The sequence below is a fragment of the Corvus hawaiiensis genome, chromosome 1 (assembly GCF_020740725.1).
Source record: "Corvus hawaiiensis isolate bCorHaw1 chromosome 1, bCorHaw1.pri.cur, whole genome shotgun sequence".
Taxonomy (NCBI): Eukaryota; Metazoa; Chordata; class Aves; order Passeriformes; family Corvidae; genus Corvus; species Corvus hawaiiensis.
In genome coordinates, this window is record NC_063213.1 from 42,995,522 (window position 1) to 43,010,669 (window position 15,148).

Sequence of the window (15,148 nt, forward strand, 5' to 3'; positions counted from 1 at the left end):
CTGAGGGCAGTGGAGGGAGCGCTGTGAGGGGCAGGACGGGGGGCGCTGGGTGAGGGGGATGGCGGAGCGCTGTGAGGGGCAGGACGGGGGGCGCTGGGTGAGGGGGATGGCGGAGCGCTGTGAGGGACAGGACGGGGGGCGCTGGGTGAGGGGGATGGCGGAGCGCTGTGAGGGGCAGGACGGGGGGCGCTGGGTGAGGGGGATGGCGGAGCGCTGTGAGGGGCGGCAGCACCGCCCGCCTCGCACGAGCGCTCCTGGCCCCGCCGCCGCCGCCGTTACCGAGCGAGCAGGGTAAGCGGTGGCCATGGCGGAGCAGCTGCCGCCCTGCCCCGAGGAGACGACCCTCGACGGGACTCCGGAGCAGGCCAACGTGAGCGCCTCCGCCGAAGGGGTCTCACCGATGCCGGGGAACCTCCCCTCCCTCTCCGCGCCTTTCTGGGGCGGGGTCTCGCCGAGGGAAGGGGCTGGAAGAGGGGCAGCGTGTGGGATGGGAAGGAGCGTCTCCCTGCGAGCCCCCTCTCTCCCAGAAATGGGTGTGGCTCCTTCCCACCCTCCAACCCCCACACCCCCCCGTCAAAACGGGGACAATTGGACCACATCCCGTGCATAGTGTCACATTCCAGTTTGACTAGTTGTGTGCATTATTACAGTGAGTTCCGTTATTCCTTATTTATTTTTTTATTGCATTGTTTAGGCTGGAAAGTTGCGACCCGCAGGCAACACGGTTGCGAGTTGTCTCGAAGAGGTGTTACCCAGGGTGAGTTGGTTTTGCAGAGGCTCCTGGTTTTTTCTACATCCCTTCTCTTTTGAAACTACCATTTATTTCAGTGTTGGTTTTTGTCACATAGAATTATAGAGACTAGCTGGCAGGATTGAAAAACACTTCTGGCAGTACATTTTCATTGCATGTGTTTTACGAAAGTCACCGTGCTTGCTTAGTTTGGACTAAATATGATTGTTTTACACAGTTTTTTCCTCTGGTAATACAATTAGAGTAATTATTGGGAATTATTATTACTTTTGATGCAGGTTCTTCTTTACAGGGATGCCTGCCAGAATTGTGATTCTCACTGGCCCTGCCCCATGCCCCTGAAGAGTCAGAGGCTCCTGAGACACAAATGGATCCTGTAAATAGCGGGTCTCCCTTTAAATGATAATTAAAAAAACCCCAACACAGTGGTTTAAATAATTTCCAAAATTGCTACACTGATGGTGTAATTGCTGTGAATCAGGTTCAAGGTTTCTGAAATTTATAAGTGTAAAATCTAGTTTTCATCACAAACATGTGAAGTAGCTGTTATCCAAATTAAAACTGGAGAGCATTGAAACTTAGCAATGCTGGTTTGATAAAATTTAGTCTGGGTTATTTTGACCTTATGCTCACAATATCAGCATCTGCAGGAGTATATGCATGTATTACAGCCCAAATCACTCTCATATTTTGTTCTTACATCTGGAATGACACAAATATCTGCAGTACTTTTTTTTTCATTAATGTTTTGTGAATGTCTGGTGTAAACTTGTTTTTGCTTTGCCTTACATATAGCCCATTACTCCAACTGTTGTGCGAAAGTTTCGAAATACAACAGATCCAGCTCCTGGTGCTAAAATAATATTCTATGGCACAGCAAATGATCCTGACGTTGCATCGCACTTGACACATGGCATAAAGACAACCTCCAAACTCACTGTAAGAATGTGACTCATTTACTTTTGCTTAAGAATGAACCTCTTACGAGTGTTCTTAATGAAAGCAACTGATTTCCTCATAGTCAGGGGTAAAGGTACATAGCTGAGTGATTTATAGTGCAGCATTTCACAGCCGTTATGAATTGCCTGAGTTCTGAGGTCAAATCATAGGATTTACTTAGCATTATTGAAATTGGAAGATATTTGAAGTTCAGTGACTGTTACCAGTAACATTATTTTTGTAGTGGCTACTGAATTATTAATTTCATTCCAAGATTTAAGTTAATGAACAGTCTTCTACCCATAATTTTTGCTGCTTGCTTCTTCTGGGTTACAGTGATAAAACCAGTTGAGCTCTTAGCAAAAGAGGTGTCTGAGAATGTGTTTACAATTTGGTGTAATTATTCTGTATGTTTTCTTACCTTTGGCTTGAAACTGATTTTTTTAGCTAAAAAAGTGATGGTTTGGATATGTCAGACTATTTTGCATGTGTTCTTTAGAAATTATCTTTGTAATCTGTAATCAAACAACTGAAGAGATCATTGGTAGTTTTATCACACAGTTAGTGTTCATATCTCTAAAAACAGAAGTTGTGTTAGTAAAGTGCATTTTTATGAAGTAAGTAAGTCCTAGTATTAGAGGATGTTGAGTAGGACATTTATTAGGCATATCCAAAATGAAAGACAACCAGGTTTTGGTGTCCCTCCTTAGAAGTTTTTTGTTGAATGGATTGATCTGTTTAGCCTGTACTGTCTGTTGAAGACTTTGCATTACTAATTAAATATTAACTGGAGGAAGATTTGGAAGCCTTGTCAGTTTGCTAAGCATGGGTTTGGATCAATTGTACTTGCTACTACTTTTTTCAATATTTCTTCATATAATATTCAATGAGAGTCTAGTAATAAATCTTCTCTAGTGTCCCCATTACTTTGATGGATAGCCTGAAAAATCAGATCACTTTATTTTTGGTCATACTATAATTTGAGTATAGTTTCTAATATGTGCTAAGAAAAACATTGCAGTCAGGAAATGTATATATTAACAAGTGGAAAAACTAGCATAAAAATAAAAATATCTCACAATAAGTATTTTATTTAGCTGGAAATTTAGCATAGCATTGATTAATAGTGGTCTTATCTCAAGACACAGTTTTGGTTTGCAAATTGGTGGATAAAATTATCTCAGTGTAACCATGTAAGATCTCATTAGGACACTTATAAGCAAACTTTTGTTTGTGTGGATAGTCATAGTGATGTGTGAGTGATCAAAGTTTGTTGGTTTTCCTGCCTCTGGTGTTGTTTTTGATGTCTTCAGGTAGCTTCATTGATAAGTCCAGTTGCTAAAAGTGAATTTCAAGAAAGGATGCAAGACATGAAAGAAGCAATTTACTCCAGTAATCGTGAAGCACCTTTGGGTAGATCACATGATCAGTCTTCTAAATTACCTGAGGGCTTGGATATAGTTAATACTACATTTGGAATAAAAGTCTTCAAAGGTAGGAAAATGTGCCATTAAAACATACTTCCTGTAAATACAAGATAACTTGCAATTTAATATCTAGCACATGCTCTATGATTCCAGCAACTCCATTTTAACAGAAGAGTTATTATATAACAGCTACTGAAAGGCCTAAAAATTTTTCAGTTACGATGAAGAAACAAGCAACTGAGAACATATGGTATCTAGTTGGGCTTTTGGCTTTCTTCCTGATCTGTCTTTATAGCCTGGGAGAACTGTTTAGGTAGCTGTCAACTTACCTTCCTTTCCCCAACAACTCTAATAGGTCTAGTGAAAGAAACTTCCTTGACATGTGTATCTTTCTTCCATAGACTGGAGGAAATCACATCTGTGTTGCCCACGTAGCTTTCTTGCAAAAGTTCTGTACATCTGGGTTTCTGTGATTCTCTCCCTAGTCCCCCGTTACTAGATTGAATGTAGATTGACTAGAAATGTGGTGAGAAGTATCATTCTTCCACAGTATTAGCAACTTCTCTAACAAGATATTTTTTACAATTAAGAACCAACCAAGCAATACATCCACTCCCTTACCTCCCCCAACCATACATTATTTATTTTTTTTCAGATTTTTCAGCTGGAGAGGTTGTAAATCCATCAAAAAACTTTGAGGAAGTGGATAAAGAAGCGAGAGAAGGACATGATTTGTACGTTCTGTCACATGAGGATTATTATGTGGGTAAGTTCAAAGGCTGATAAGAAACCCATAAAAAGTTCCTCTATGTGTGTTCAGTGCATACTGTATGCTATTTTTTAAGATATAAACTACTAATTTTAACCACTGTATTAATACAGTATAAATTATTAAAAAAATGTGAAAAAATATGCAACTGACAGAGCATGATGTCAGTTTCTAGAACTGTCAATCACTTCATGATGGGCATTTAAAACAGTATAAGAAGTTCATGGAGGAGTTGGAAGCCTGATTTCTTTTGGGTGCTGTTTGAAAAGCAAAATATTTCCAGGAAACTAGAAACTTACAGATGCCCTGGTTGCTTACTGAGTTTGGCATTGTCTATGCCACTGAAAGCAATCTCAAATTTAAGGTCACAGACTGTGAGCCCAACCCACTCCATTACATTCTCCTCTAGTTCCTCTCTTTCACCAGGATCCAAAAAGCATTTCAGAGCAGACAGACTTTCTGATGAGGAGCTTAGCAGTAGCATAAGAATTCCATGCTGCCATACAGCCATATGAAGCCCTTATTAGAAAACATGCAGTGAATAATATTTTTGAAAGTCCTAAATATAATTCTTTTTAAAAGGTGATTGAAAAGACCTTGAAGAAAAATAATGACGGTTTTTTCTGTGACAAAAGACCATAGCAAGAGTGTATCTGAAAATGCAGCACCTCAAAAACATTTTTGCATTTTTGAAAAACAATAAATCAGATGGTATACATTTCTGTTCAGGTATAGATATTACACAGCAATTTGTTTGCATGACCCTCACCACTTAGGCTACATTAGGTTTCATTTATTCTGTTGGGCTTGTCTTTGATCAGACATAAAAGAATATCCAACTGAAGCAGTTTTTGCTTTTTATTTTGCCTTTTATCTTCACTTTTGACAATGAGGTTGTTCCTAACTACTCAATAAACAGGGGGAATGCATTTATCTTTAATTGAACGGGTTTGTTAGTTATTTGCTGTTGTTTTTTCATTGTTTTGTCTTAAGAATGAAGATACTGGGTACATTTTTCTTCCTGAGGTTTTTTACATAGGTTGAAATGCCTACTTTTTCTGCAGGGGAGCCAATCAATAGGAAGTATAACTCACACTTCGACAAGTCTTTTGTTTACGGAATGGAAACCCCTCACTATGAAGATGGGCGAAATACAGCTAAGACCTTAAATTGGGTCTTGGACCTGGATTCGTGAGTTGCAATGAGTTAACTAGTTAATTAATGGGATGAATTATCAGGAAGAGTGGGTCTTTGTATTGAAGGAAGCTGTACATCTCACAATCCTATCCTTAGCTGTATTGAACTGAATAGAAAATGCAAGGGGTGATTTTCAGAACAGTTTATCCAATCACTTTGACCATATAACAGCACTTGGCATGTCTTAAGCATTGTGTAAAGTCCTTTGATTTTAAGTAGCAAGATATTTTAATTACTAAGTTGAGAGAAGTTGCTGTTTTCTTTTAATATACAATAATATTTTAAAATATTATTGAAAAAATCTTGAATATTTTTAAACAAATATATGCAGGAGTTATTTTCATAATTTGTAGGAAGAGAGCACCACACCTTGTGTCAAAACGAAGTGATGATTTCAAGGAAAAATACCAGCCTCTTGTTGGAAAAGCTTTTGATCCGTAAGTAAGCAAAGATACCTTCCAAGCACAAAATTCACTCACTTTTGCCATTTCTCCAGTATCTTTTTATGTCTTTTATCTTTTTATGGATAAAAAATATAACTGAGTGCTTCCAGTGCAGCACTCATTTAACAGAAAAGGACCTTTTACCTGCCCTAATTAGGCTGGTAAGTACACAAGTTACTCGTAAGGGCTGTACTGTGTCCATGTAATGAAGTTAGATCTTACTGTTTAAGTGGTCTGTATCTGACAAGCACTCTTTAAAAGACATTTTTCCCCCTGTATTTTGCAGTTAGGAAGGTTTGAAAGGACTGAAACATCTCACCTAATATTTTGGGATTTGGCCATTTTGCTTACTCTGACACTATTTTTGGTCTTCTTTGTTAAATCATTTGTTATCTCAATTTTATTACTTCCTTGGAAAAGGATGTGGAACTAAATTGTGTTAATACCTAGTAGCATTTACCAATCTCATCTCTCAGCTGAATCATTATAATGACTGAGGTTTATGAAGCAATCTGGAACAGTTTTGTAACGCTTAAGAAACACCATAGAAGTCATAAGGTACAGTGGGGTGAGGATCCAGGTATGCTGCAAATGTAGGGCTCCTGAATGTATCCAAAGGCAGTTGCTCTGGATTTCTGCAAAAATGTGTCAAAAACAGCATCGTTGACTTTGGTAGCAAAAGGTGATTTTAAACTCAAGATCCCAGACTTAAGTACATGTGAGGAGTGAATGCAAATACGAGTCAGTTTCTCCTCTCCCCTTCCCTGTGTCCCAGCTTACTGTGGGACAGACCTGGAGCATGAGAACATGAGGCAGTGGGATCAGTCAGGGATGGGTTGCAGTGCAGCCTGAAACCAGCACTAATATTACAAGATAGATAAAGGCTAAACAAATCTTATTTAGTGAATTTTATGCCATCCACATCCTGTGTGTGATATTAAATTATAAAAGAAAAATATGCATAGTAGTTTTTAGATTGCAGTGTTTTCATTTCTGTGTGTGGGTTTTTGTTTGGCTGGTTTGTTCTTTAGAACAAAGCATTGATTATCTTTTCAATTCTGATGGGGATTTTTGATTCAGATTACAGTTTTAATTATTTAATTGTTAAAAATAAAATGAGCATTGCATCTTTTTCAAATTAAAAGAAGAATTAGTTCTTTAATGTCACAAACAGCATCTTCAATTCTGGTAAATAAAACTGATCCAAGTTTTCCACATGGATATGGGCTTGGTTGCTGGTTTTGGTAGACACAAAAATGCATGTGGAAAAGCAGAGATGTGATTCAATTTTTCCACCTTAGCCAAAAGTAGTTTATTTGAGGTATTTCAGTTGGAGATTCTGTCTAAGTATTCCTATTATTTGACTACAAGGACTTTTCTCACACATTTCTATCATTTTCTTAGGAGAAAATAGCATTGAATGTTTTTCCTTCTAATGGGCATAAATGTTCAAAAAGTTAGTGTTTACTTTTGGCTGTGTTACATTACAAACAGTGAATATTCTAATCAGCTTTGTAAAAGGATGCTTTTCAGGAATGGTAGTTTTGAAATAAAGTCCTGATAAACAAATTTCAGGTGAACTATTTATATCATCCCTAATTATATAATCACTTTTTCTAATAGTATCAGGGGTTCTATTTTGGCTATTAATAAACTGTTTGACAACTAACAAAGAAATGTTCTTATTGACAGTATAGCAGAAACTATGAATGTTCCCCCAGACCATACATTTGGATTGATAATCCCTCCAGAGGATGGTAAGTTCAAGAGCAGAATAAAATCCTATCTTGCTGAGGAAACTATGCTGAAGTAATTGCTGTTGGTTGTGTATATAGTTTTCCTAAAATCTTAAGAGGCAAGGTACAAAAATTTATTGACAATAAATTTTTGGAATGAAAATTTGGGAGGATTTGAAGTTGCTAGTGGGAAAAAAACAAATGTCAGAAATAAAGAAGCTTTAGGTTTGGGATTATCATGATGGTGTGTTTTTTTCTTTTTTAAAGCCTTGTATCTGAATGTAACAAAATGGGAAACAGCAGAAACCCCTTATTATCATCAAAGTGACAAATTAAAATGGCTATTTAAATCAATTATGCATCTTCCCTCTCAATGATTTCTCAAGCACTTCTCTAAAAAGATTAAAAGTAACAAGAAGTAAATAGGAATAATAAGTTCTTGAAGGTTGCGAGGAGATAGAAAACAGAGTAAAACTGTTAATTTTCATTATGACAAAATTTTGAAAGCTAGTCAACTCAAATAGTCAGTGTTGGGATTGATGATGTTTTAACATTATGTTTAACAACTAGGGAATACAGTCAATAATTGGGAAGCAAAAAAATGAAGTAGATCAAAGTTATCCAATTAATCTAGGCCAGAAAAAGCTTGTTCAAAGAGTGCATAAGCTTTTACATGTTTTTCTATGTAGTGTAATAAAGTTCATGCTATAAGGAAGAGCAGAAGAAGCTAAACAAAGGAATTCATTATTAACAATTAGAAAATAATGCTTGTACATTGCTGTGAGAGGGGGATTAGGTGAGCTACTCATGTTTGTTACTGAACTCTGAATGAACTTGCACTCTAGAAAGTGACCTTGGCATCTTGGGGATTTGGATGAAGATTGTAGCTCAGTGTGCCAAAGTATTTAAAAATATTAGTAAAGTTAGGATGCATAGAAAATGGGAACAGTAACATTAAAAAGTACATTGTCTTTCTAGAAACCAATGATATATCATTATCCAAAATACTACATTGGCTCTCATAAGCATCTGAAACATGACAGACTGGAAGTGGTAGATTAATAGTGTATGTTCTTTTTTGCTCATTTATCTGGACATTGAGTAACAACTACTGCTTTCAGAAGCTTTTGGAAGCAGTGGATAGATTTGTGAAGCTACATTAAGATGTTCCAAAATTTTTGATATTAACTGTGTGTGAGTAGAGAGATAATGATATGGACCATTTGATCTTGTAATGAAATGGCTGTATCAGCTGTTCAGCAGTGCTGAAAATCAGCATCTTGAAACTGAAATTCTCCTTTCCTTAAGAATGCAAACTGGTTTTTTGTATATGTCTGTTTACTGTATATGCACAACTAATTGAGGAATTGTTCATTTTTACAGATGTTCATGGTCTTCTGCATGTCCGGGTTCCATGTGAGTTCCTACGTGGGAAGGACAGAGAAAGAGTTATCTTGATTGCAGTTCGGCAGTGTTTGAAGAAAGCTAACTATGAGAATTTTGATCTGTTATTAGAAGCATTAAGACATTTTGATAAGGTTAGTGCTCTGAAAAAGATAAATGTAAAAGAATGTGTGACACTAGTGCCGCTGTGCTGTAGAGATACAGACATGAAGAAACATAAGCATAGCAAGGTAAATATGGATGAAGACTGTAACTGTGAAGACAACTTCATAGTTATTGTATGTTTCATCTGCTGTGATATGCTATATGGAATTAGACACAATAGTATTTGGAGCTTTTCATAGTACTATTTGCAATCTCCAGGCTAGAGGGAGCAAGAGACACACAAGCAGGAGTAATCTTAACAATTTTCGGACTTCAAAATCTGGCATTCCTTTGTAAAGGGAAAACAGTGGAAGGGATTATGTCCATATTTTTTTCCGAGCTTCACTTTTTGACTCAGTTGCCAAGCGTCAGAATTTCAGATCTTTTCTTTTTTTCTCTCTGGAGAAAAAAATTATAATTGACATTTCATATGTAACATTAATTGTAACGTATACAGAATGATTGATGTCTTACTTTTGAAGACATCTTGGCTTTTCTTCAACATTTATTATTCGATTGTTATCTTGTCACAATATCCTGTCACACCTTTACTCTCAAATCACTGTATTATTTAAGTTGAAAATTACTTTTTGACACTTTCCTATTCATATTTCTTATTTTTAAAATACTTAGGGTTTATTTTTGTACTCAGCAATGTTACTCTTCTTGAAATGGTGTGTCTGGTGCTATTTGTAGATATGTATCTATATATCTGTATAAACACGTGTTTGTGTTTCTTTTGGTGAAGTTATTTTATCATGGCTGTTAGACAATGATAGAATATAACAACTGTTTTATTTTCTTCATAATAGAATGGTGATGGAATTATACACAAGGACAACCTACGAAAGATCTTTTTTCAGCTGAATGTGAATTTAGATGATGAACTCCTGGATTCCTTATTTGACTGTTGTGATTTGGATAAGGATGGTCTGATTAATTACCGGGACTTTGCAAACTTTCTGAACTGGAAAGATAAAAGGGGTGTTAAAGAGTTTGAAGAAAAAATAATTACAAAAGGTAGATGCCTTAATACTGGGAAATTGTGGGGCTGATCTTGTTCTTAGAATAGCTGTTGAAAGGATGTTGCTGTTGTAACCTAGGTGCTCCTTTAGAAGAGTAGGATTTAGAGAGTGCATTTACCTTGCTAACCACCAGCAGAGTCTCAGGTACAGATGTGTTTCAGAATCCTGGAGTTCTGTGTTGCAGAATGAGATTGTCATTGGGAAGTTTCCTTAATACTACAGATCAAGAGAAAGTAAAACATCTCCTAGAAGTGCTATCAGAAATGCAAATGAATTATGTTACCTCCTTCACAGTTCTTCAAGCAAAGTTTTTTGCCTCTTATTTTATAATGTGTTGATAATATATCTTGGCTGTACCATAACTTTTGTATATAGGGAAAAAATTAGATGCCTATCTTCACAAAGACACAAAGAAAGATGATGAACCACTGTTGAAGCTGGAAGATCTCATGTTAAAAGAACCAGGAAGCTCAGCAAAGATGCCAAAACCGCTTACAAGATCAACAGACTGTGTCTACACAAATTATCGAACATCATCTTCTCAGTACAATGCTGTAGTAGGTGGTATCCCTACATCCTGTAAGTACAGTGGACTGTGCTACTCACTTCTGAGCATTATTTAGGACAAAATCAGGAGCAAAGTTTAAAAGTATTGCTACAGGTTCTACTAATGTACAATATTGAATTAATTTATCTAAGCTGAGTCTTTTAAGATAGGGGCTTGGAATTTGGAAGGGATAGTCTATTCAAAATATTGAAGTTAATCTAGATGTCTTTGAGAAATTATGCTAGTAATTTTGGGAGAACCATATCTCCTTGGAATCACCTAAAATACTTTCCGCTGGAAATACTAAGTAAGTAAGTTCTGGTACATAACGGCAAGATTCCCTGTTTTCATGCTTCGTGATGTAGCTGAAGCCAGGTTTTCTAAAAATGAGAAAAAAGACACAAGGAAGAAAATTATATAACTTGTTATTGAACCTATGTCAAGCATCACATTTCTTCTTATTTCATGCAAAATGTTTTATCCTCCCTGGCACTATCTATCCATGCTGCCTGTTGATTGATTTTCACAGGTTATCCATTGTGTGGTATTCCAACAATTCGTTCAGATATTCCTGCTCCTCGAATTCGCCGCCTCAGTGACACAACTAATTATGGTGACCAGGGCAATAGTTTTTCAATATTGTTCCCTTCTGTCTTCAGTCAAAAGGGAGTATATGAAAGAGATCTTTTAAAAAAGAGACCAAAGGCAGAGGTATAGTGAATTCCTTCAGAATATTCTTCCAAGATAATTGTTCTGCTAGCCATGTGGGAGTGGGCAGTCATATTATCAAGTAAACAGGTTGTAAAATTCATAGTGCAGCATTACCATCTTGCTTAACATCCATTCAGCTGTCTGAAAAATATGTACTCTTCACATTCTAAATTATTCATAAAGATGGTAGATGTTGATTTTACTGAGATCCAACATATTCAAATTTCTGAGCAAGGTCTTAAGCAACATGGTTTAATAGTAAAGTTAGCCGTGCTTTGATTATGTCATTGGATGGATGATGTCCAGAGATCTCTTCCAACCTAAGTTATTCTGTGATTCCATGAGATGTCTTTAAAAGCCCTAAAATAAGATTTTTAGTTGTATAAAAATAATTTCTATCACAGAGGGATGTTTAGTGGAAAATTTTGGCAAGAGCATCTCAGACAAACTTGGCAGGTTTTGCTAATGGCAAATTCAGCAAACCACTTGAAAGCACCTTTTAAGTGCTCTGCTGAGTCACAGTTGTAGATGTACAAAGGATTTGTACAGTGCTGGAGGACATTGGGAGTCACACAGCAATGCTGTGTTGTCTCATAATTCTGAAGAGGAAGATGGGATGTGAGACTCTAGGGACTTACTTGGGGACTTCCATGATTTTTCTGTCTGATATCTCTGCAGGGTGCTGCCACTCTGTTTCCTCACAGACCAGAGTTTCTCCCACATAAATACTAAAACAACTTTGCTGCTTCTTCTTCAGTATTATTTACCACTTTGTTTTTACATTTTTTATGCAATTCATAGTGAAAAAATACTAAGAGAGAGCTTCATTACTTGAAGTACAATTTATTAGACAGTTGTAATGAAATGTGAAATTCCAATCTAAAATGAGAAAAGAAGCCATGACAACCTCTTCCTCTCTACTACTCATTATATTAAATATTCAGCAGTCATGTTTGAAAGTGGATCTGGAACTCGAATATATATTTTACAGAGAAGAATGTTGCTAGTTAGTGACTGGGGGCAAAAGGTGTGGTGTCATGTTCATAAAACACCTTGTCAGAATGTTGTGTACATGAGCATTTACCACTTTATAATCTAGCTCTGAAAGCAGGAAATGTGTGTGTGCAGCATACAGCTAATGGTAAATGGCATTCCTGCTTCATTGAGAAGCCAATTACATCTGTCAAGCACTAGATAGAACTCTTCTTTGAAGTTATAACATGTCCTGAGATGTCATACTCTGCTGTAGACTATACCAGCTATAGAGAATTCAGTGCAGAACTACCTCTGAGTCTGTTAAAACACCCTATGTTCATGTCTGTTTGGGAATTTTATGATTATTGTTTTGATGTATAATTAATGTTTTCAAAAATTTCATAGTTAATGAAATTATTATATGATTGTATGATATTATTGTTAAATGATAGCCCAGAGTAATTTAATACTAATAGTTTTTGTATACACTGGTGAAAATGAATGCAAATTCTGACTATAAAACAGTTTCATGAGGTGACTCATCATGTTACAAAAGAACAAAATAGTTCTTGGGTTTGCTGTTTTCTTCACTGAAATTCTCTCCAGTCTGTTGAATAGAAGTTATGTAACTGAGGAATAGTGTGTAATTTATATGCCGCATGATCATGTTGATCACAGCTGAGAGTGAGTTTTATCCTGCCTGCACACAATAGTCTGTGGTTTGGTCAGTGATGATTTTACAGCAGTTGATGAGTCCGGACAGAGCTCTCTCTTATAAATATGGTGAAGCCAAATTATGAGAGCATGTAGTCCTTTATTCTCCCTGCAGTGGTATCCTGTGATGGAATATTGCTTTTAGTTTAACTTCTATATTTCACTAGCTCATTGAAAAGATTGGATCATTGGTTTGTTTTACTTGTGGGTAATATGATTGATATAACTGGAACAACACCTATGCTTAAAGAAGCAAAATTCAGTCTCTTTTTTCCTCCTGCAATTTCAGCTTGCATGAACTCTCATAGGTTTATTGGCTAAGATGAAGCTGAAGACTTGCTGTACTGGGGTCAGGCCTATATTTATACAAAAGACAGTTTTAAAGGAAGATGATCAACGAGGTTGATTTGACTGTGTTAAAGGTCTTTATCAATGCATGCATAAAATCTCCATAGTATAAATGTAACACACACATACACACACATATACGATACAATTGAAGATGCCAAATATTTACTGTTACTAATAGAAACACAGGGCACATCAATATTCTTCTAAAGGTACCTTTCTCTGATGAGTCAACAGGTCAGTGTAAGGAGGCATGCAACAGGAAGCAACCAAGTGAGAAAGTATGGAAAAAAATCCCTTCTGCTGAATTATTCTGGCGTAAAATTATAGCAAGGCCCAAAGTTGATGTGGGCCATTTCATTTTAGTCACTTCACCAGCTTATCTATACCAGCTGATGATCTTGTGTATAGTACTCTTGCTGTGAAATGCAGATAATAATATAATCTGATTTGTGCTGGTAACTGCAGACAGCAAAAATAGAGTGGATAAACAGAACTAGTTTTAGAGCTTTTAAAAAACATTTACTTTTCCCTGAGTCTTCTGTGTTTGATTTTTCCCAAGTGTTGAAGTAGTGCACCAACATTACTTCATTAATTACAGACAATTTTGTAAAGCTTTCATTGCAATAATATTCAGATTTACTTAAATAGGAACTTCTTTGGTTAAGGATGAAAGATGTGGTCTGTAGTTTTACTTTAAGAGTGGGAAAATAGTCTGTGGCAAATAGAGATTGCTAAATATGTAAAAGCCAGATGCTGTATAGTTTAACAAAATGCTGACCAGAATTACATGAATTGTATTATTTTGTATTATTTTTGTAGATTAAACAAATTCTCCACAATACTGGCATGAATGTTGCAGATGAAAGGTTTGAAGAAATATGGAAGAAAGTGTGTACGAAACATGAGATAAAAGAGCTTTGTGATTGTGAAGAAAGTATGTGGAATATAATGAATAAGATACATGAATCACGCATAAAATTCTAGTCTCTGATTCTGCTCTTTGGGCATTGCTTTTATTTGACATCAGTCATAGTTCTGATGCTGAATAAACAATAAATATTTATATGTGTATTTATATGTGTGTTGTCTTTCTAAATAGTGGGTTCACCACATATATATGAATCTTTGTAGGTGGTAGGAACTGGTATCCGTGCTTGTAAATGTAATACAAATATTTATCTTGTATTCCATTTTGCATTTTTAATTTTTTTTCTCTTATGAGTGGAAAGACACTTTTGAAAGTACTAAAGATAAATGTTTCAGATATTCAAGACCTCTCAAAGATTATTATCATATAATGGCATTTTGCCTTTCTTCTTATGTTCCATAATTCTTGTCAACAGAGATCTGATTGTGGCAAAGTATTTGAGACGTTTAAAAGTTCATGTGAGAAAGTGCTTTACAGTAAAATAGTCAGGAAGCTACACAGCAATAGGTGTGGGATCTAAAGTGTTGTCGTGAAATAGACTCCATTAAAACCAATAGGTTAAGAAGTCCAGAAATGAATGTCCATTGTGTGGCAGAGGGCTCCTATTCTTTATGCAAGCTTATGACTATTAATAGTATCCAGCTTTCATAATCAAGAAAAAAGAATGGATATTTAGAGGTGTTTATGAGAGCTCAGGCTGGGTAGTCAGAAAAGTTTGTCAGGGCTTTCAGAGGGCAACTGTTCATCTGTGACCAATGTGGTTCCTTGGGAAGAGGGAGAGTCATTAATGGAAAACACTTGAGGATCATTATGCAAATCTCAATGAATATATATAAAGTCCAATAAGAATAAACAGTGGAAAGCAAATAATACTAAAATATGCAACCGTGAGTTGGACGTTCACTCTTCTACTACAGTACTGAACTTTGGTATAAAACAGTGGAAATTGTTCATTATGAACAATGAGAAATATTACTTCTAGACGTTCAAATTCAAAAGAAAGATCCTTGCCCAGTGTAAGCTTAACATACAGGATTTCCAGAAGGATGTTACTTTGTCACCTATTGGTTCTTTAACTACCTTAAAA

The 15,148-nt window shown here is 36.3% G+C and overlaps 1 protein-coding gene across 1 annotated transcript; it reads left to right on the top strand.

The window, feature by feature from the left end:
• Positions 1-259: 259 nt before the first annotated feature.
• Positions 260-14,204, top strand: EFHB (EF-hand domain family member B). The gene is made up of 13 exons (XM_048302149.1): positions 260-370; positions 695-757; positions 1,547-1,690; positions 3,004-3,184; positions 3,773-3,883; positions 4,951-5,077; positions 5,437-5,520; positions 7,219-7,283; positions 8,646-8,800; positions 9,623-9,830; positions 10,211-10,414; positions 10,912-11,093; positions 13,953-14,204. Exons 1-13 carry the CDS (start codon positions 305-307, stop codon positions 14,115-14,117), a joined length of 1,755 nt encoding a protein of 584 aa, XP_048158106.1. The 5' UTR covers positions 260-304; the 3' UTR covers positions 14,118-14,204.
• The last annotated feature ends 944 nt before the right edge of the window (positions 14,205-15,148 follow it).